General features: G+C 40.4%; 1 protein-coding gene across 3 annotated transcripts in view; it reads left to right on the top strand.

Annotated features, from left to right (window-relative positions):
* The first annotated feature begins 6,736 nt into the window (after window positions 1-6,736).
* Window positions 6,737-18,372, top strand: part of septin7b (septin 7b) — a 14,120-nt gene continuing 2,484 nt past the window's right edge. The window contains exons 1-12 of one of the 3 annotated variants that reach the window (XM_083909725.1): window positions 6,817-6,833; window positions 7,834-7,863; window positions 8,408-8,514; window positions 9,867-9,967; window positions 10,097-10,231; window positions 11,527-11,644; window positions 12,950-13,042; window positions 13,125-13,221; window positions 14,164-14,215; window positions 15,392-15,520; window positions 15,823-15,843; window positions 16,805-16,940. In XM_083909725.1, the coding sequence (XP_083765851.1) occupies window positions 6,824-6,833; window positions 7,834-7,863; window positions 8,408-8,514; window positions 9,867-9,967; window positions 10,097-10,231; window positions 11,527-11,644; window positions 12,950-13,042; window positions 13,125-13,221; window positions 14,164-14,215; window positions 15,392-15,520; window positions 15,823-15,843; window positions 16,805-16,940 (1,029 nt within the window). In that variant the 5' untranslated portion in view covers window positions 6,817-6,823. Of the gene's footprint in view, window positions 6,834-7,833; window positions 7,864-8,407; window positions 8,515-9,866; window positions 9,968-10,096; window positions 10,232-11,526; window positions 11,645-12,949; window positions 13,043-13,124; window positions 13,222-14,163; window positions 14,216-15,391; window positions 15,521-15,822; window positions 15,844-16,804; window positions 16,941-18,372 lie in introns of all 3 variants that reach the window. The other 2 variants (XM_083909727.1, XM_083909726.1) reach the window with 2 other exon arrangements.

Below are 18,372 nucleotides of genomic sequence, written 5' to 3'. Positions count from 1 at the left end.
CACGTTTAAACGGTTCGTTCACCGTCTGTTTGTAACAAAATACATTTACTCAAGTTACTGTGTTGAATACTTTTTTTTGTGTATTTTGTATTTTTTTAAGTACAATTTAAAATCAGGATTTTGTATTTTACTTGAGTACGTATTGACTCAAGTATTGTACTTGGTTACTTTATAAATCCTATCCGTTACTGAGTAAAAATAAAAATTCAGCACAATGAAGACCTACAGAAATAAGAAATATACAGCAGAACCAGACCAATGATGATGTGATTAGCTGGAATCTCACAAGTGTAATCAGTATTTTGACACCAAGATAATCCACATAGAGTTTGTGACTGCAGAGATTTACTTACTAGTCATTTTAGAGCAGGGACTCAAAAAAGAGGGTCAGGGAAGAAGAGGTTAAGGCTGGTTTTTAACAAATCTCTTAAGGAATAATTTTCATGAATTTTTGAAATTCAGGAAATGATCCATTTGCCCTGATGCACTTTGACAGTGAGCTGACTTTCTTCTCGAAAACAAAAAGTATCTCGGAATGACTTGAAATTTTACACAGTAATTGGGGTCGCGAGATGCTTTCTGGGGGTCGCCAAATCATTTTGGAAAAATATATATATAAAAAAAAAAAGTACTTTTTTTATATATTTTTTTTTTTTCGAAAATGATCATATAATTTTTTTTTATTTCATTTTTTTTTTTTTTTTTTTTTGGTCGCGAGATGATCCCTGGGGGTCCAATTGTGGTCGTGAGATGCTTTCTGAGGGTCCAAATCATCATTTTTTTTTATTATTATTATTTTTTTTAAATATTTTTCCAAAATGATTTGGCGACCCCCAGAAATCATCTTGTGACCCAAATTGGGGTGGGGACCCCAAGGTTGAGAATGGCTGTATTATAAGACCAAACATAACATGATGTTATACAACATCATTCAATACATCTGTATCAATAACCTGGCTATGAGCAAACCAGGCACACAGTTAAATACTCTCAAACTGCCACCTACTGGTAGAGAGGACCGGATGTTGACAAAATTGTCAACATCCGGTACCGTTCACTTCCGTTGTGGCTTTTGTATTCGTGTTGTGGCTTTTGTATTTGTCCTGACACCTCTGGGCCACCGTATTTACAGGCAGGAAATACAACAATTTAAAAACAAGCAGAAATGAATATAATTTAAAATCATTTGAAATTTAAACACAATCAATTCAAAAATCAATTATGAAATCAAAACAATTTAAAACATTAAACAATCTAAGATCAACAATCAACAATTAAAAACATTGAACAACTTAAAATCATGCAATTTTTTTTAATGATATTTAAAATCATTATTTTAAAATTATTAAAATCATTAAAAAGGAAAGTTAAAGTGGTTAAAATTGGTAATATTGGAAAGCTGCGGTAAATAATAATGTTTTTAACCCTGTTTTAAACAAGCTGTCATCAACAAGAGTCATCTTCACACCCCTGATCACTTCCTTTCGCCGTGACCTTCAAAATAAAAGACACTGGCTTCGTCTCCAACAACTTCCTTTATAATAATAATAATAATAATAATAATAATAATAATAATAATAATAATAATAATAATAATAATAATAATAATAATAATAATAATAATAATATTAATCAACGTCTGAAAATCATTTGAGTCTACTGGTTTATGATATTAAAATCTGTTTTTTTTATGACGACGACAACGATAGACAATCGCGAGAAGACCCCGAGATGTGCCGCTCGGGTATTTGCGATTCACGTACACTTTTACGCCGGCCTTCCGTCACGCAGCGGCCGTCGCGCGGGGGGCGGCGCTGCGTGCGGCGCTGCGTGCGTGCGTGCGTCGTCGTGCGTAGCTGAGCTCGAGCGACTTCAGCGAGAGAGAGAGAGCGGAATGTCGGCTCGTGGTCGTGAATGATCGGTATTTGAGAGGCGGCGGCGGCGGCAGGGAGCGTCAACGTTATGGGTGAGAACCGCTGCCGTTAGCTTCTGTCACCGCTTCTTCTTCTTCTTCTTCTTCTTCTTCTTCTCCGGAAAACCGCGCTGTCCCCACACCACCACCACCCCCCCCCCATCCCGAACCGCAGCTCCGCTCGTAGATTCGCACTTTGCGGCGAACGGCTTTGCCCGCTGTCGGAGCGTGTGCTGTTGTCTGAGCAACCAACGCCCTGTCGTCCGCCTCCGGTTGGATGGGCTGCTAGCCTAGCCTAGCCTAGCCTAGCCTAGCCTAGCCTAGCCTAGCCTAGCCTAGCCTAGCCTAGCCGTCCGGCTGTTCTAGCTGTTATCCTCGGCTTCGCTAGCAGGGCTGTGTAACCGAACCCACAGTGTCATTTCCTGCCTTGAGCTCTTTTCGCACACACATTTCATTGAAATTATTCGTGTTTGCGTGTTATATATATATACGATATAACATTACGGACCGCGTTAACAACCTCCGGTTGTGACTGTGAGGCTAACACTCGAGTGTCTTTTTAGATTTAGCTCTGATTTGAGCTCGTTTTAGTGTCCCACGTTTTTAGATTAAAATGCTCCCGTTAATGCAAATGTATGTGTGAGGAAATGACTTGTAAATGACTTTTTTTTACAACATAGCTCATTGTGAGACTGGACTATAATAATATGATGGATTGCCGTTAAAAGGAGCTACGGCGAGTTGATTGTGGTGAATTGTCATTGTCAGGATTATTGTAAATTGTGAGGAAAATTGCTCATATTTCACCTGGGAGACCGTTATCTCGCCATCATACTGTCCTGGTGATTTGTGTTGAAGTGCCACAAGGGGGCGTTTCTTTTGCTTCTTCACCAGGCATTTTAAGACTTAGTGATTTATAAAGTAATATTTCTTGGTTTTCAATTAATAAATAATCACAATTAAATATTTATTCAAGATTTGTTCAGGCCTATTTTTTTTTTTACAGTTCTATTTCTTTTGTTATACAGTAGAAACGAGCCAATGCAGATTGTTTCAAAGTCTTTATTTAAAGCGGACCTAGACCGGAAGTTCCAATTAACGCTGTTTTTTTAGTGTGTATCTGCGTCATTACCTTGTTTACGAAGCCCTGAAGGTTCAAAACAAACAGTTCAGCCACTGCTGAGAACGCTGTGTTTTATTGTAATCTCGGGCTCAGCGAGATCTCTGAAAAAACCCGGTCCGGTTACGTAAACACCGGTTCTCCTGAACAGCAGATGGTCCTGCCGCGGGCACTAGTCCGGGCACATCCAGTTGCGTACAGAATAACGTCCGTTGTGGAGGTGTTTCACGAGCGACAGTGTCTTCTGACTCAGGGTCAAAGGTCGTCAAAGGGGGAGTCGTGAAGAAGCTATTTTTAAACACTGTTAACACAATGTTTTGATAATGAGGAGCAGTGCATCTGCCGTTCCAGAGGGGGGAGCTGCGCTTCTGAGAGCGGGTTGTGCTGATTATGTCACTTCCGGGGTCCTGGCCAATCACAACACAGTCTGTCACCTCGGGCGAGATTTATGTCTGAAATAGCGCGGCTGAGGAGAGCTTCAGTGAGGAGAGATTTCTATCGGCTCGTTTACAGCAACTAGGAGGTTTTTGAGCATAAAAACAAGTTAATGTATGTAAGTAGACCTCCATAACTCGCATATATGTGCAACAGGACCACTCTGTGTGACCTTTAAATTGGGGTGACTTGTCGTTGTGCGGCCCCGAGTGTGTGATCAATAATGTGATTAAAGTGCAGTTATTGGAACATCTAGGTCAGACAGTCGGGGGGGGGGGGGGGGGGAACAACGCAGGAAGTTCTCACACAGCTGCTATGAAGAGGAGACTGTCGGGATTATACTTGAACTTGTAACTCGCACTTTGTGTTTTGTTTGAAGGTGGTTATCTTCACACTTTGACCTCTATCTAAGAGTGTTTCCCAAACCTCGTATTTTAAAGATGAGCGTCTTCATCGTTGTCCTTTTCCTAAATCCCTCAGATTATTATTCTATCTGTGGTTTTGCGATCATATTTGAGGGCGTTTAAGTAACATGGAGGTCAGGTCTGGGCGAAAATGCGACATTTGCATAGCTCCCCGACCTGTGCGTTGCTCAAGAGCTCGATGGCCTCCCGCGGAATTTGCCGAAACTCGATGGGAAGATGATCTCGACCAAGACGGACAAAAAAAGTTGATCGTAACCGTGGCCTCAACTCAACTGGAAGTCGACTATTTTACCCTTTTACTGGTAAAATAAGTAGCGCTGGGCACGTTAACGGCGGTTAACGGACGTCAGCACGTGGCGCATTTCCATCACGACTGACTGGAAAAAGACGCGCGTGACGTCATGTTTACGTGCCGCGACACCGGAGTCCGGTTAGCTGCGTTAGCTTCTTTAGCGACAACCTACAGTTGAACTGGAACGGTCTGTTTGTTAAAGGGAAAGAGCAGCGCTAAAAATAACTAGCGTACCTGTGTACTGCGTATGTGTGCCTCTGTTATTAAAGTTTAGCGTTACTTTTCAGACTCATTTTAACAAATCGGGAGCCATGTTAACGTGACGTCACACGTCTTTTTACAGCCAGTCGGCATGGAAACGCGTTATTGATGCCCAGCACTAATAAAAATATCTTTTGTTTTTTGTGCTTTCGCTGCGATTCGAGTTTCGTAGTCCATAAAATGTCATCCCTGTCATGTGAACATAGTCCTGACTTTGTTGCCGTAGGACGGCGAGTTTAAACCTCACAGCGTCACACGGAAGACACGTGGGCTGTTGTCAGTCGGCAGAAGAAGAAGAAGACGCTCCACAAATCGTGTCCTCGCCACAGGCCAAAAGACAAAGCTGTCAGGATGAATGGCTTTTTACTTTATGGTGTTTCTGACCTTAAAGGAGCAAGTGAAGTGGATAATTATGCATCGCACTGGCCAACGTGTGTGTGTGTGTGTGAGAGACAATGGTGAAGATGGTGAATCCTCTGTCCTCAGGCGCCACAGATTCTTTTTCTTCTTCTTATCTGATCTCCTGACGTTGACTCTCTGTCGTCTTCTCTTGTTTTTCTCCCCTCGTTTCACTTTCTGACCCTGGAAACTATTCCCGTGCTTCTGGAAATGCATCGCGTCGATCTGCGCCCAACAGCTGTAAGTACGAAATATTTCTCTTCCGAGTGTTTCTCACCTCCGCTGCATCGTCGCATGTTTCTCCACGAGCCGAAATGCAGTCAGAAACCTTACCGCCGCCACGCGATTATCCGTTTGACGCGGGTTCAGTTTGAATGTAAAGCGTCTTTTATACTTGAATGTATGATTCGTTTGTTAACAGAATCCATAAAAGTCAAATGAGCAACGTGAAAGTAACGGAGAAGACGCAAAAATGTCAGCAAAAATCAATCGCTAAAAGTGATGCGACACAAGTAGGACTGCGGCTAAAGATTGTTTTCATCATCGAGGAATCAAGGAATTGTTTGGTCCAGAAAACCAGCAAAGAAACCAGAAAATAAGAACATTTAATGAGCTGAAAAATCACAGAAACACTCTCTAGTTCATCATCGATGAACACTTAAAAACAAGTGCAACAAATCAGTACATACGAATGCTGTTTGATCATTTAAGTCTGTATTAAAACCGTGGTTTTGAACTAAAACTATAGATGAACAGATGCAGCAGTTACAGTGTAACACCGAACACATACGGAAAATAAAAATCCACCGTCATGAAAAAGAAAGTCAACGTACAGCGACAAGGCGACGATAAAGATGAGCGTCTTCATCGTTGTCGTGAATTGATCGTACTCTCACTCAGAGCCTATTGTTAATCCTTCAGATTATTGGTCTATCCGTGGCTTTGCAGTCATTTTTGAGGGCGCTAACGTCCAGAAAAACTCTTGAAACTTTGCACGGAGGTCAGGTCTGGGGGCGGTAATGCGACATTGGCATAGTTCCCGTAGCCGTGCGTTGCTCAAGAGCTCGATAGCGCCCGCCGAATTTGCCTAAAAATTGATGGGAAGTTGACCGTAACCATGGCCTCAGCTCAACAGGAAGTCGGCTATTTTACCATTCTGCTGGTAACCGGCGGTTAACGGCGTCAACGTTGGCGCATGACGCGCTTCCATGACGACTGACCGGAAAAAGACACGCGTGACGTCACGTTTACATTACCAGTTAGCTCCATTAGCTGCGTTAGCGCCCGTTAGCGCGCCTACAGTCGAACTGGAGCGGTCTGTTTGTTAAAGGAAAAGAGCAGCACAACAAATAACTAGCGCAACAGTCGTGAGTCACGTAACCTTGGCGCCACGCGCGTCTTTTCCCGGTCAGTCATCGTGAAAACGTGTCATGCGTTAACGATAGCGTCAGGTTTTTTTGTTTGTTTTTATTCACGTGCTTTTATTGCGATGCGTAAGCGCTCTGCGTAGTAGAGTTTATCTGAAAGTTGAAGCTGTCCACTCCAGCTGTTACCATACTTGTGAGAAGCACCAGGGGGCAGTGTAAGTGTCAAGTTTAGCGTTACTTTTAGCGACTAATTTTAACAATCGGGTCGTCGCGTCACGTGCGTCTTTTTCCTTGTCAGTCGCCATGGAAACGCGTCATGCGTTAGCGCTGATGCCGTTTACTGCTGCTAACGTGCCCAGCGCCAAAAATATGTATTAAAAAAATTTCTGGGAAAATTCACGGGGACAAAGCGAGCTTCAGTGTTTTATGCGTGTGTTTTGAGTTAAGTGTTAAAGACGCATGCTCTATTTTGTGCTTTCTAATCCTCTAATTTCTCTGTTTTTTTCTTTGTTACTGCAGCAACAAAAGAATCTGGAAGGATATGTGGGCTTTGCAAGCCTCCCCAACCAAGTGTACAGGAAGTCTGTGAAGAGGGGGTTTGAGTTCACGCTGATGGTCGTGGGTAAGAGACACACACACCCACACACACACACACGCTGCTCTGATGTGTTTAATCTCTATTCTGTGGTTATTCTGCGATGGCGTAAATGTACTTAACTGCTGAGTCAGAGAGGATTACACCGCCCTGTGTGCTGGAAATGAACAAATCTTGGATGTTCAGGGTCTGGAAGTTTGTCTCGCATTGTTTGAAAGTCGCTTGGATGTGTGCGTTTGACTCGGCGCCAACATCCTCTGCGGCTGATTGGTCCGTGTTTGCAGGGAAAAATGTCTCTCCGGGTCAAAACCATTTCCTGTCGTGTGTATCGCTCGTTGTCGAGTTTTACAGCAGAGACTCGTCTTTAAGCAGCCAGATAGACTTTAACAGGTTCAAGTTTGGGTTTAAGCTTCAAATCTAGCTTCTCTGTCATTTTTCATCGTCTTAAATGTGAATATTTTCACGTTTCTGTCATTTTTCAGCTTCTTAAATGTGAATATTTTCACGTTCTTGTCATTTTTAAGCTTCTTAAATGTGAATATTTTCATGTTTCTGTCATTTTTAAGCTGCGTAAATGTGAATATTTTCACGTTTCTTAGATTTTTCAGCTTCTTAAATGTGAATATTTTCTAGTTTCTGTCATTTTTCAGCTTCTTAAATGTGAATATTTTCACATTTCTGTAATTTTTCAGCTTCTTAAATGTGAATATTTTCTAGTTTCTGTAATTTTTCAGCTTCTTAAATGTGAATATTTTCTAGTTTCTGTAATTTTTCAGCTTCTTAAATGTGAATATTTTCACGTTTCTGTCATTTTTCAGCTTCTTAAATGTGAATATTTTCATGTTTCTGTCATTTTTAAGCTGCGTAAATGTGAATATTTTCACGTTTCTGTCATTTTTCAGCTTCTTAAATGTGAATATTTTCTAGTTTCTGTCATTTTTCAGCTTCTTAAATGTGAATATTTTCACGTTTCTGTCATTTTTCAGCTTCTTAAATGTGAATATTTTATGTTTCTGTCATTTTTCAGCTACTCGGTGTGTCTTGGCTCTGACGAGTTGTGAGTCCACATGTTCCCGCTGTGCGACGCAGTGCGTCACCAGTGTGTGTGTGTGTGTGTGTGTGTGTGTGACGTAGGGAAGAAAATGTGTAAATAACACAATCTGTGTTGATGCTCGTTTCCGAGCTTTTCCAATATCGTGCATTCTTAGTGTTTGGTGTCACATCTTTCTTTCTTGTTGTGCGGTGATATATTTTGTCCAGCAGACAAACAAACAAACATCACTTCTCTCTGGTTAAATATTGACTCTGTGCCCGTGCTCATGGAAACCAGGCTCACAACAATGGCACAAACTTGTTGCTTCTTTTCAGCCCTTTTTTTTTTAACTGTTATCTGAATGGATTCATGTCCTGGACTTAATGTCAACACTCACATGTTGACCTTTGAAGGTCAACACTGGACGTTGTTTAGCTCAAATGCAAATGAGGGAAATGTGCTGTAGATTTTCACTTCAGCCTCTTTTTATCTGTGTCTAAAAATACAAACGTGGGAGTTTGGATGCAGGACTTGATGATCTGATTTTCCCTCTGTGTGTGTGTTTCAGGTGAATCAGGACTGGGTAAATCCACGTTGATCAACTCTCTGTTCCTCACAGACCTTTACTCTGCAGAATATCCTGGACCTTCACACCGGATCAAAAAGACCGTTCAGGTCAGTTTCACCACGATTTAAAAGAGTTTGGTTTGTGGCCTTAGATTAACTCGTTTATATGTCGTTAACATCAGGGAAGAGTCGTTATCAGAGTCGTTCTGTCTCACCATCTGTCTCACCAAGTGTCTCATGATGGTGTCTCACCATCTGTCTCACCATGTGTCTCACCATCTGTCTCACGATGTGTCTCGCCATCTGTCTCACCATCTGTCTCATGATGTGTCTCATGATGGTGTCTCACCATGTGTCTCACCATCTGTCTCATGATGGTGTCTCACCATCTGTCTCACCATCTGTCTCATGATGTGTCTCATGATGGTGTCTCACCATCTGTCTCATGATAGTGTCTCACCATCTGTCTCATGATGGCGTCTCATGATGGCGTCTCACAATGTGTCTCACCATCTGTCTCACCATCTGTCTCACCATGTGTCTCACCATCTGTCTCATGATGGTGTCTCACCATCTGTCTCACCATCTGTCTCATGATGGTGTCTCACAATGTGTCTCACCATGTGTCTCACCATCAGTCTCATGATGTGTCTCACCATGTGTCTCACGATGTGTCTCACCATCTGTCTCATGATGTGTCTTACCGTCTGTCTCACCATCTGTCTCACGATGTGTCTCACCATCTGTCTCATGATGTGTCTCACCATGTGTCTCACCATCTGTCTCACGATGTGTCTCACCATGTGTCTCACGATGTGTCTCACCATCTGTCTCATGATGTGTCTTACCGTCTGTCTCACCATCTGTCTCACGATGTGTCTCACCATCTGTCTCATGATGTGTCTTACCGTCTGTCTCACCATCTGTCTCACGATGTGTCTCACCATCTGTCTCATGATGTGTCTCACCATGTGTCTCACCATCTGTCTCACGATGTGTCTCACCATGTGTCTCACCATGTGTCTCACCATCTGTCTCACGATGTGTCTCACCATCTGTCTCACCATGTGTCTCACCATCTGTCTCGCCATCTGCCTCATGATGGTGTCCCACCATCTGTCTCACCATCTGTCTCATGATGGTGTCTCACCATCTGTCTCACGATGTGTCTCACCATCTGTCTTACGATGTGTCTCACCGTCTGTCTCACCATGTGTCTCACCATCTGTCTCACTCACGTCTGCGTCCTCCTGACAGTCTGACATCCTTGTCCTCTCCAGACTCTTGTGGGCGTGTCTCTGGTTCACCTGCACATTAAAGCTAAACGCCGCCGTCTGACTTTAACGTGTCGCCACACGCTCCCGTCACTTCACGGAGACAATGATTTTCCTTTTCACGTGCTGTTGTTATGAATCAGAGGGCTTTGGTGTCTCACTGTGTCCTCTGTCCTCTGTCCTCAGGTGGAGCAGGCCAAGGTTCTAGTGAGGGAAGGCGGCGTCCAGCTGCTGCTCACGATAGTCGACACCCCTGGGTTTGGAGATGCGGTCGACAACAGCAACTGGTGAGAATCACCAGAATCTCAGTCTGATGGTGGAGGTTCTGGTCCTACAAACACAAACCAGACAGACGGAGATATTTGAGTTTATTTGACATTTTTCTAATCGACCTAACGTCCGTGTGTCGTCTGCAGCTGGCAGCCAATCATCGACCACATAGACAGCAAGTTTGAAGATTACCTGAACTCGGAATCGCGGGTGAACCGACGACGGATGCCCGACAGCCGAACCCACTGCTGCCTGTACTTCATCGCCCCCTCAGGACACGGGTGAGTGTGCGTTTGGAAACGTGAAAAAAACGTGAATCACAGTTTTACGTCCGACCGGAGAAAAGGTTTGGCAGAGGAAGAGCCAACAGAGGCAGGAAATGAGCCAGAGTAGTGTAAGAAGGGAAGTCTCAGAGGTGGGTTTACTGCAGTGGAAGGTTGCTGGTTCAGATCCTCGTGTCGTCTGAGAGATCAAGACGAATCAGTGGAGGTTAACTTCCTTCAGCCTGATGTTGGTGTGGATGTTATTCTTTATGTCACATTAACTCAAGTGTGTCCAGAAGATGAACACGACCTGATCATCATCTGACCACAAGTTCTTGAAATTCTTCTTCTGACTCTTTTTATTCCTAATCTTCTTCTGACTCTTTTTATTCCTAATCTTCTTCTGACTCTTCTTATTCTTAATCTTCTTCTTTTCACATTTCTGTCATTTTTCAGCTTCTTAAATGTGAATATTTTCATGTTTCTGTCATTTTTCAGCTTCTTAAATGTGAATATTTTCATGTTTCTGTCATTTTTCAGCTTCTTAAATGTGAATATTTTCACATTTCTGTCATTTTTCAGCTTCTTAAATGTGAATATTTTCATGTTTCTGTCATTTTTCAGCTTCTTAAATGTGAATATTTTCATGTTTCTGTCATTTTTCAGCTTCTTAAATGTGAATATTTTCATGTTTCTGTCATTTTTCAGCTTCTTAAATGTGAATATTTTCACATTTCTGTCATTTTTCAGCTTCTTAAATGTGAATATTTTCATGTTTCTGTCATTTTTCAGTTTCTTAAATGTGAATATTTTCATGTTTCTGTCATTTTTCAGCTTCTTAAATGTGAATATTTTCAGGTTTCTGTCATTTTTCTGCTTCTTAAATGTGAATATTTTCTAGTCTCTTTGCTCCATAAAACCTGAATCAGACATTTGAGAACATCATAATTTCAACATATTCTTTTACATTTTACAGCCCAAACAAGTACTTTTGATGATAGATAAAAATAATATTAATAATGATCATATTAAAAAAGACAAATTAGTCTGTATTCTGTAATAGTACCTTTAAATCTGGCTTTGAAAGATGGGCATGGATTTTTATCCATTTATTTATTTTTGTTGTAAATAAATGATTCGATGACTCAAACACAAAAGTTGATTCTTTTCCGTCCCGATCATGCAAAAGTCCTCTGAACACAACACGTCTAAGGTCAATGTTATTTGTTCCCATCATCACTGTGATTCTGTTATGACCTGCTATGATGGCGTTAAGAGTTGATGACCCTGTGTGTGACTCCGCCTCTCCACAGACTGAAGCCTCTGGACATCGAGTTCATGAAGCGGTTGCATGAGAAAGTCAACGTCATCCCACTGATCGCCAAAGCAGACACGCTCACCCCAGAGGAATGTCAACAGTTCAAGAAGCAGGTCAGTGACTTTAGATCTAAATTTACGTTTTTATGTCTCATGTGATTTTCTTTTCCTACTGTGGCCACTGCTACGACAGATATTTGACCGGTCTTTCCCTAACTTGTCAAAAATAAGAATCCAGAATTACTTTGCCTGATTTAAGCGCACAAGACTGAGTTGGCTCTTGGTGTATTGTAGCTATTTCCTGTTGGCAGATTCTGCGATGCTAGGTTTTCTCGCAGTACGCAGACGTTACGCAGACGTTACACAGAAGTTATCGAGACGTTACACAGAAGTTACGCAGACGTTACAGAAGTTACGCAGACGTTACTTAGCCGTTACCCAGACGTTACCCAGACGGTACATCGATGTTAGGCAGACGTATGTAGACATTTCGCGGACTTAAGTAGATGTTACACAGACGTTATGTAGACGTTACAGAAGTTGCGTAGACATTACGCAGACGTTACGTAGACTTGAGTAGACATTACGCGGACTTAAGTAGATGTTACACAGACGTTATGTAGAGGTTTCAGAGGTTGCGTAGACATTTAGTAGATGTACGCAGACGTTACAGACTTGAGTAGACGTTACACAGACGTTAAGTAGACGTTACAGAAGTTGCGTAGACATTACGTTGACTTGAGTAGATGTTACACAGACGTTATTTAGAGGTTGCGTAGACATTAAGTAGATGTACGCAGACGTTACATACTTGAGTAGACGTTACGCAGACGTTATGTAGACGTTACAGAAGTTGCGTAGACATTAAGTGGATGTACGCAGACGTTACAGACTTGCATAGACGTTACATAGACATTACAGACGTTACACAAGTTGCGTAGACATTACGCCTACGTTACGTAGACATTACAGATATTACACAGACTTAAGTAGATGTTACGCAGACTTACGTAGATGTTCCGTAGACGTTAGCAGACGTTGCGCAGACTTGCGTAGATGTTGCTTAGACGTTAGCAGACGTTGCGCAGACTTACGTAGATGTTGCGTAGACGTTAGCAGACGTTGCGCAGACTTACGTAGATGTTGCGTAGACGTTAGCAGACGTTACAGACGTTGCGCAGACTTGCGTAGATGTTGCGTAGACGTTAGCAGACGTTGCGCAGACTTGTGTAGACAGTAAAGATGTTACACAGACTTGCGTAGACAGTAAAGATGTTACACAGACGTTGCGCGGACTTACGTAGATGTTGCGTAGACGTTAGCAGACGTTACGCAGACTTGCGTAGACGTTACATCGACGTCCGCAACCGGTGACCTTTGACACATTGACTAGAGTTCTCTCCTCCTCTGCTTCACCAGATCATGCGGGAAATCCAAGAACACAAAATCAGGATCTACGAGTTTCCCGAGACGGACGACGAAGAGGAGAACAGGCTGGTGAAGAAGATCAAGGTACCGTCGTCTCCTGGGTCCACGCGTCAAACAACCATCTGGACCCATTTAAAACAATATGTCGTGGTTTTTTTTTGACCAGGACAAGTTGCCACTGGCTGTCGTAGGAAGCAACACCATCATCGAGGCCAACGGGAAGAGAGTCCGAGGGAGACAGTATCCGTGGGGAGTTGCAGAAGGTAGGAAAACATGGAGCCAAAGTGGATAAGAAATGATTTTCCCCAGAACTGAAATCAAACACGAGAACATCGCAACCAAACATGTTTCATGAGCTGCTTTTGTACAAACACATATAAACAAACATGTGGCTTAAATAAATCACCTGAACCCGGGCAGCGTCCGGTCCCAGGTCACATGACTCGAGGTCGACGCTGGTTTAATGACGACGACAAACGAACCTAACCCTCGTGAGGCTTGACCGCAGTCGTCTCGCGTAGCTTAACCAGAGCTGCGAGCTGAAAGCCGAGTCTGCAGATTTGATCCCTACTTTGCGTTGTGGTCACAGCGCCCTCTGCTGGGCCTCGTGGGAATAACATAAGAAGTGTCTGATGTACTTCAAGGCTGTACATTCTGACCTCAAACAGGTTTTTACGGTTGGAATTTGAACTGCCCGCCCCTCGAGTTGAGTTTGAGTCATTTGCTGTTCACTTGATCTCTGCTTGACTTTGTTAAAGTTGAGTTTTCACGGTTTGAATTTTGTATAAACTGCTTTAAAAAAATGCTTCAAATACTTGACCGTGTTTCTGTTCCAAAAATAGAGGATTGGCGGAGGTTTGCTCATAAGACAGAGGAGTAAATACTAAAACACAGAGTGATAGAAAGAGCAGAATAATCATTCTGAGTATGTTTATATTCATATTAAGGTGCTGGAAAAGCCTTACAAATAAACTTTAAAGTGCTTGAAAACTGCCTGAATTTGACCCATGACTTGAGTTGTGAATGACAGGTTTGTGTTGTGGGAACTCTCTGGCAGCTTTACCTGTCCTTAAGAATGCTGCGTGTGCACCCACTCATTTTGTAAAAGACTTGTTTGTTTTTAAAGGTTTGAAGCGGGCCGACTTTTCTGTGACTAATGTGTTGTTATTGTTGTTGTTGTTGTTGGGTTTGTTTTTCCCTTCCAGTTGAAAACGGTGACCACTGTGACTTCACCATCCTCAGGGACATGCTCATCAGGTACAAACTCCAGCCATTTCTCATTCTGATTCTCTTAAATATAGAAGTTTAAACAACTCCCAATTATTTATGTATGTATGTATATATGTATATATGTGTGTGTATATATATATATATACATATATATAGATATGTACGTGTGTATATATGCGTTTATAGATATATATACACGTATGTATACGTGTGTGTATATATATATATTTGTGTGTATATACATGTGTATATATACACGTGTGTGTGTGTGCATAGATATATATACGTGTGTGTGTGTGTATATATATATACATATATATGTGTATGTGTATATATATATATATGTGTATATGTATGTGTATATATATATATATGTGTATATATATGTGTATACATATATACGTGTATATATATATATATACATATATATATATGTGTATATATATTTACATATATATGTGTGTATATATCTATATATATACACACACACGTATATATATATATCTATATATATATATATACACGTGTATATACACGTGTGTGTATATATATATATGTGTGTATGTATATGTGTGTATATATATGTATATGTGTGTATGTGTGTGTATATATATATGTGTGTGTATATGTGTATATATATATGTATGTATATACGTGTATATATATATATTTGTATATACATGTGTATATATATGTATATACATGTGTATATATATATGTATATACATGTGTATATATATATACATGTGTGTGTGTATATATATATATACACGTATGTATACATGTGCATATATATATATACGTATGTATACGTGTGCATATGTGTGTGTGTGTGTATACGTGTGCATATATATATATCAGTATGTATACGTGTGTGTGTGTATATATATACACATGTGTATGTATACTGTATATAAATATACATGTGTGTATATATATATATATACGTGTGTATATATGTGTAGATATGCATGTATATGTATATATACGTGTATGTCTGAGATATAATAATAATAATACAATTCAATTGAAGCACTTTTATAAGTACTCAAAGACACTTTACAATACATCATAAAAGCAGTAAAAACGGCATCAAATAAGAAAAACACGAAAAACACATCAGACTAAACTAAACATTAAAAGCAACTTTAAAAAAACGTTGTCAATTCCTTAATTTTCCGGTGTTTTTTCCTCTTCCATCAGAACCCACATGCAGGACCTGAAGGACGTGACCAACAACGTCCACTATGAAAACTACCGCAGCAGGAAACTGGCAGCCGTCACCTACAACGGCGTGGACAACAACAGGGCCAAAGGTCAACTGTGCACCAAGTAAGTCCTAATCCAGCATAGACGGGGAAACAGATCGTAGATTATTACCCGTCCAAATGTAAGCCACAGGCTCTGACGTTGCGTCGCGCTGCTAACGCTAACACACACGGCTAGCTAATGCTATCACACGGCTAAACATTCACACGCTCATCTCTGTCACTCAAGTTGATATATTTTTTTCCCCGATCATCTGGAGCAGTTTGAGTCACACAACACGACTAATAGGCTGTGTTTATTTTTACTGCATGACCTCATCACTGCATGCCGTGTGTGTGTGTGTGTGTGTGTGTTTTCATTTATAGACTTGACACAGTTGAAGGAATGTAAGTGGTCATATTTATTTTCACTTTAAGATCTTTTTTTTCCCGTCCTCCTTGGCTGTGTTTGGATTGTTCCTCTCTTCAGTTTTCCTCTTCATCATCATCACCATCATCCTCCCTCTGTGTGTGTGTGTGTGTGTGTGTGTGTGCGTGTGTGTGTGTGTGTTCCATGTTTCCAGGAACACTGGTGATAAACTGTGAATTAAGTGGCTTCACTGCAGAGAAAGCTTAAAACAAATGTCACACCGTAAACGCCACGTTTATCAAACGAGAAAAAGACACGATATTTAAGTCACGATACGATGTTATCGCGATAGTTAAGTCACGATACAATGTTAAAGCGATATTTACGTCACGATACGATTATCACGATATTTAAGTCACAATGCGATGTTATCGCGATAGTTAAGTCACGCTACGATGTTATCGTGATAGTTAAGTCAGGATACGATGTTATCACGATGTTTAAGTCACGATACGATTATCGCGATATTTAAGTCACAATACGATGTTATCGCGATATTTAAGTCACGATACGATGTTATCGCGATATTTAAGTCAAGATACGATGTTATCGCGTTATGTTATCGCTATATTTAAGTCACGATACGATGTTATCGCGATAGTTAAGATAGGATAATCCTGCAGACTGCAGCTTTAAATTCACGGCATGGCTTCTTTTCTTCCACTGAGATAAATCTTCATGTTGAGCTTTACTAACGTTTCTTTTCCACGCATTAACTCTTGATTCTGGTTCTGATTCTCCTGGTTCTGATTCTCCTGGTTCTGGTCCTTGTTGCTTCTCCAGCCTTCTAATCTTCAACCTTTTTTTCCTCCTGAACTCCAGCTCTCTGTTTGTCTTCAAAGATTTTGGACATGGTTTAGTTTCTCATGGTGTGTGTGTGTGTGTGCGTGTGTGTGTGTGTGTCTGTGTGTCTGTCTGTGTGTGTGTGTGTGCGCGCAGGAGTCCTCTGGCTCAGATGGAGGAGGAGAGGCGAGAACATGTGGCAAAGATGAAGAAGATGGAGATGGAGATGGAGCAGGTGTTTGAGATGAAAGTCAAGGAGAAGGTGCAGAAGCTCCGAGACTCTGAAGCAGAGGTACACACACACACACACACACACACACACACACACACCCTTGTACTTGCTGCATACTGAGGACTGGGTTGCTGACAAATTGAGGACCAGCACATCCACATTATAAATCAACACAATTACAAATATCTACTTCATGAATGACATCAATAAAGAACTACTGGTTGCAGTACCATAAAATGTCTGCAGGTGGAGCCCCAGAGCAAAAAGGGCTGGAAAACTTTTTCGATTTTTTTTTGTAATTTTTGGTTCAAAATTTGACAAAAACGTCATACTATACTATGTCGTCCAAAATTTGAAAAAATCTTTGACAAAAAAATTTTGGTCCAAAATTTGACAAAAACTTCATACTATACCATGTTATGCAAAAGTTGAAAAAAAAAAAAAAAAAAAAAAAATTTGGTCCAAAATTTGACAAATTCGTCATATTATACTATGTCTTCCAAAATTTGAAAAAATCTTTGACAAAAAAATTTTGGTCCAAAATTTGACAAAAACTTCATCCTATATACCATGTTATGCAAAAGTTGAAAAAAAAAAAAATTTGGTCCAAAATTTGACAAATTCGTCATACTATACTGTCTTCCAAAATTTGAAAAAATCTTTGACAAAAAATTTTGGTCCAAAATTTGACAAAAACTTCGTTCTATACCATGTTATGCAAAAATTGAAAAAAAAAAATTTGGTCCGAAATTTGACAAATACGTCATACTATACTATGTCGTCCAAAATGTATTATTTTTTATAATTTTTTTACAAATTGTGTATAGCCTGTTTTAGCAACCTAAGGAAGTGATTTCAATGAATACAAAGTGAGGACCGGCCAAAATGTCCTCACTTTGTAAAAATGACCTCACTTTGTTGGTTAAAAACCCGCACTGGTCCTCAGTATGCTACAAGTACAAGAACACACACACACTTACACACATTCTTGTAGTTGCGGCAGAGTGAGGACCAGCATGTCCACATTATAAATCAACACAATTACAAATATCTACTTCATGAATGAAATACGTAGATTTGAGTGTTTTTCGTGTAGAAATAATAACATTTGAGTGTTTTTCATGTAGAAATAAATAGATTTTAGTGTTTTTCATGTAGAAATAAATAGATTTTAGTGTTTTTCATGTAGAAATAAGTAGATTTTAGTGTTTTTCATGTAGAAATAAATAGATTTGAGTGTTTTTCATGTAGAAATAAATAGATGTTAGTGTTTTTCATGTAGAAATAAATAGATGTTAGTGTTTTTCATGTAGAAATAAATAGATGTTAGTGTTTTTCATGTAGAAATAAATAGATTTGAGTGTTTTTCATGTAGAAATAAGTAGATTTTAGTGTTTTTCATGTAGAAATAAATAGATTTGAGTGTTTTCCATGTAGAAATAAGTAGATTTGAGTGTTTTTCATGCACGTATAAGTAGATTCTTGCATTTTT

Source organism: Microchirus variegatus, assembly GCF_963457635.1.
Source record: "Microchirus variegatus genome assembly, chromosome: 2".
Taxonomy (NCBI): Eukaryota; Metazoa; Chordata; class Actinopteri; order Pleuronectiformes; family Soleidae; genus Microchirus; species Microchirus variegatus.
Note: the sequence above shows the minus strand (reverse complement) of the source record. Positions and strands in the feature narration are given on the sequence as shown.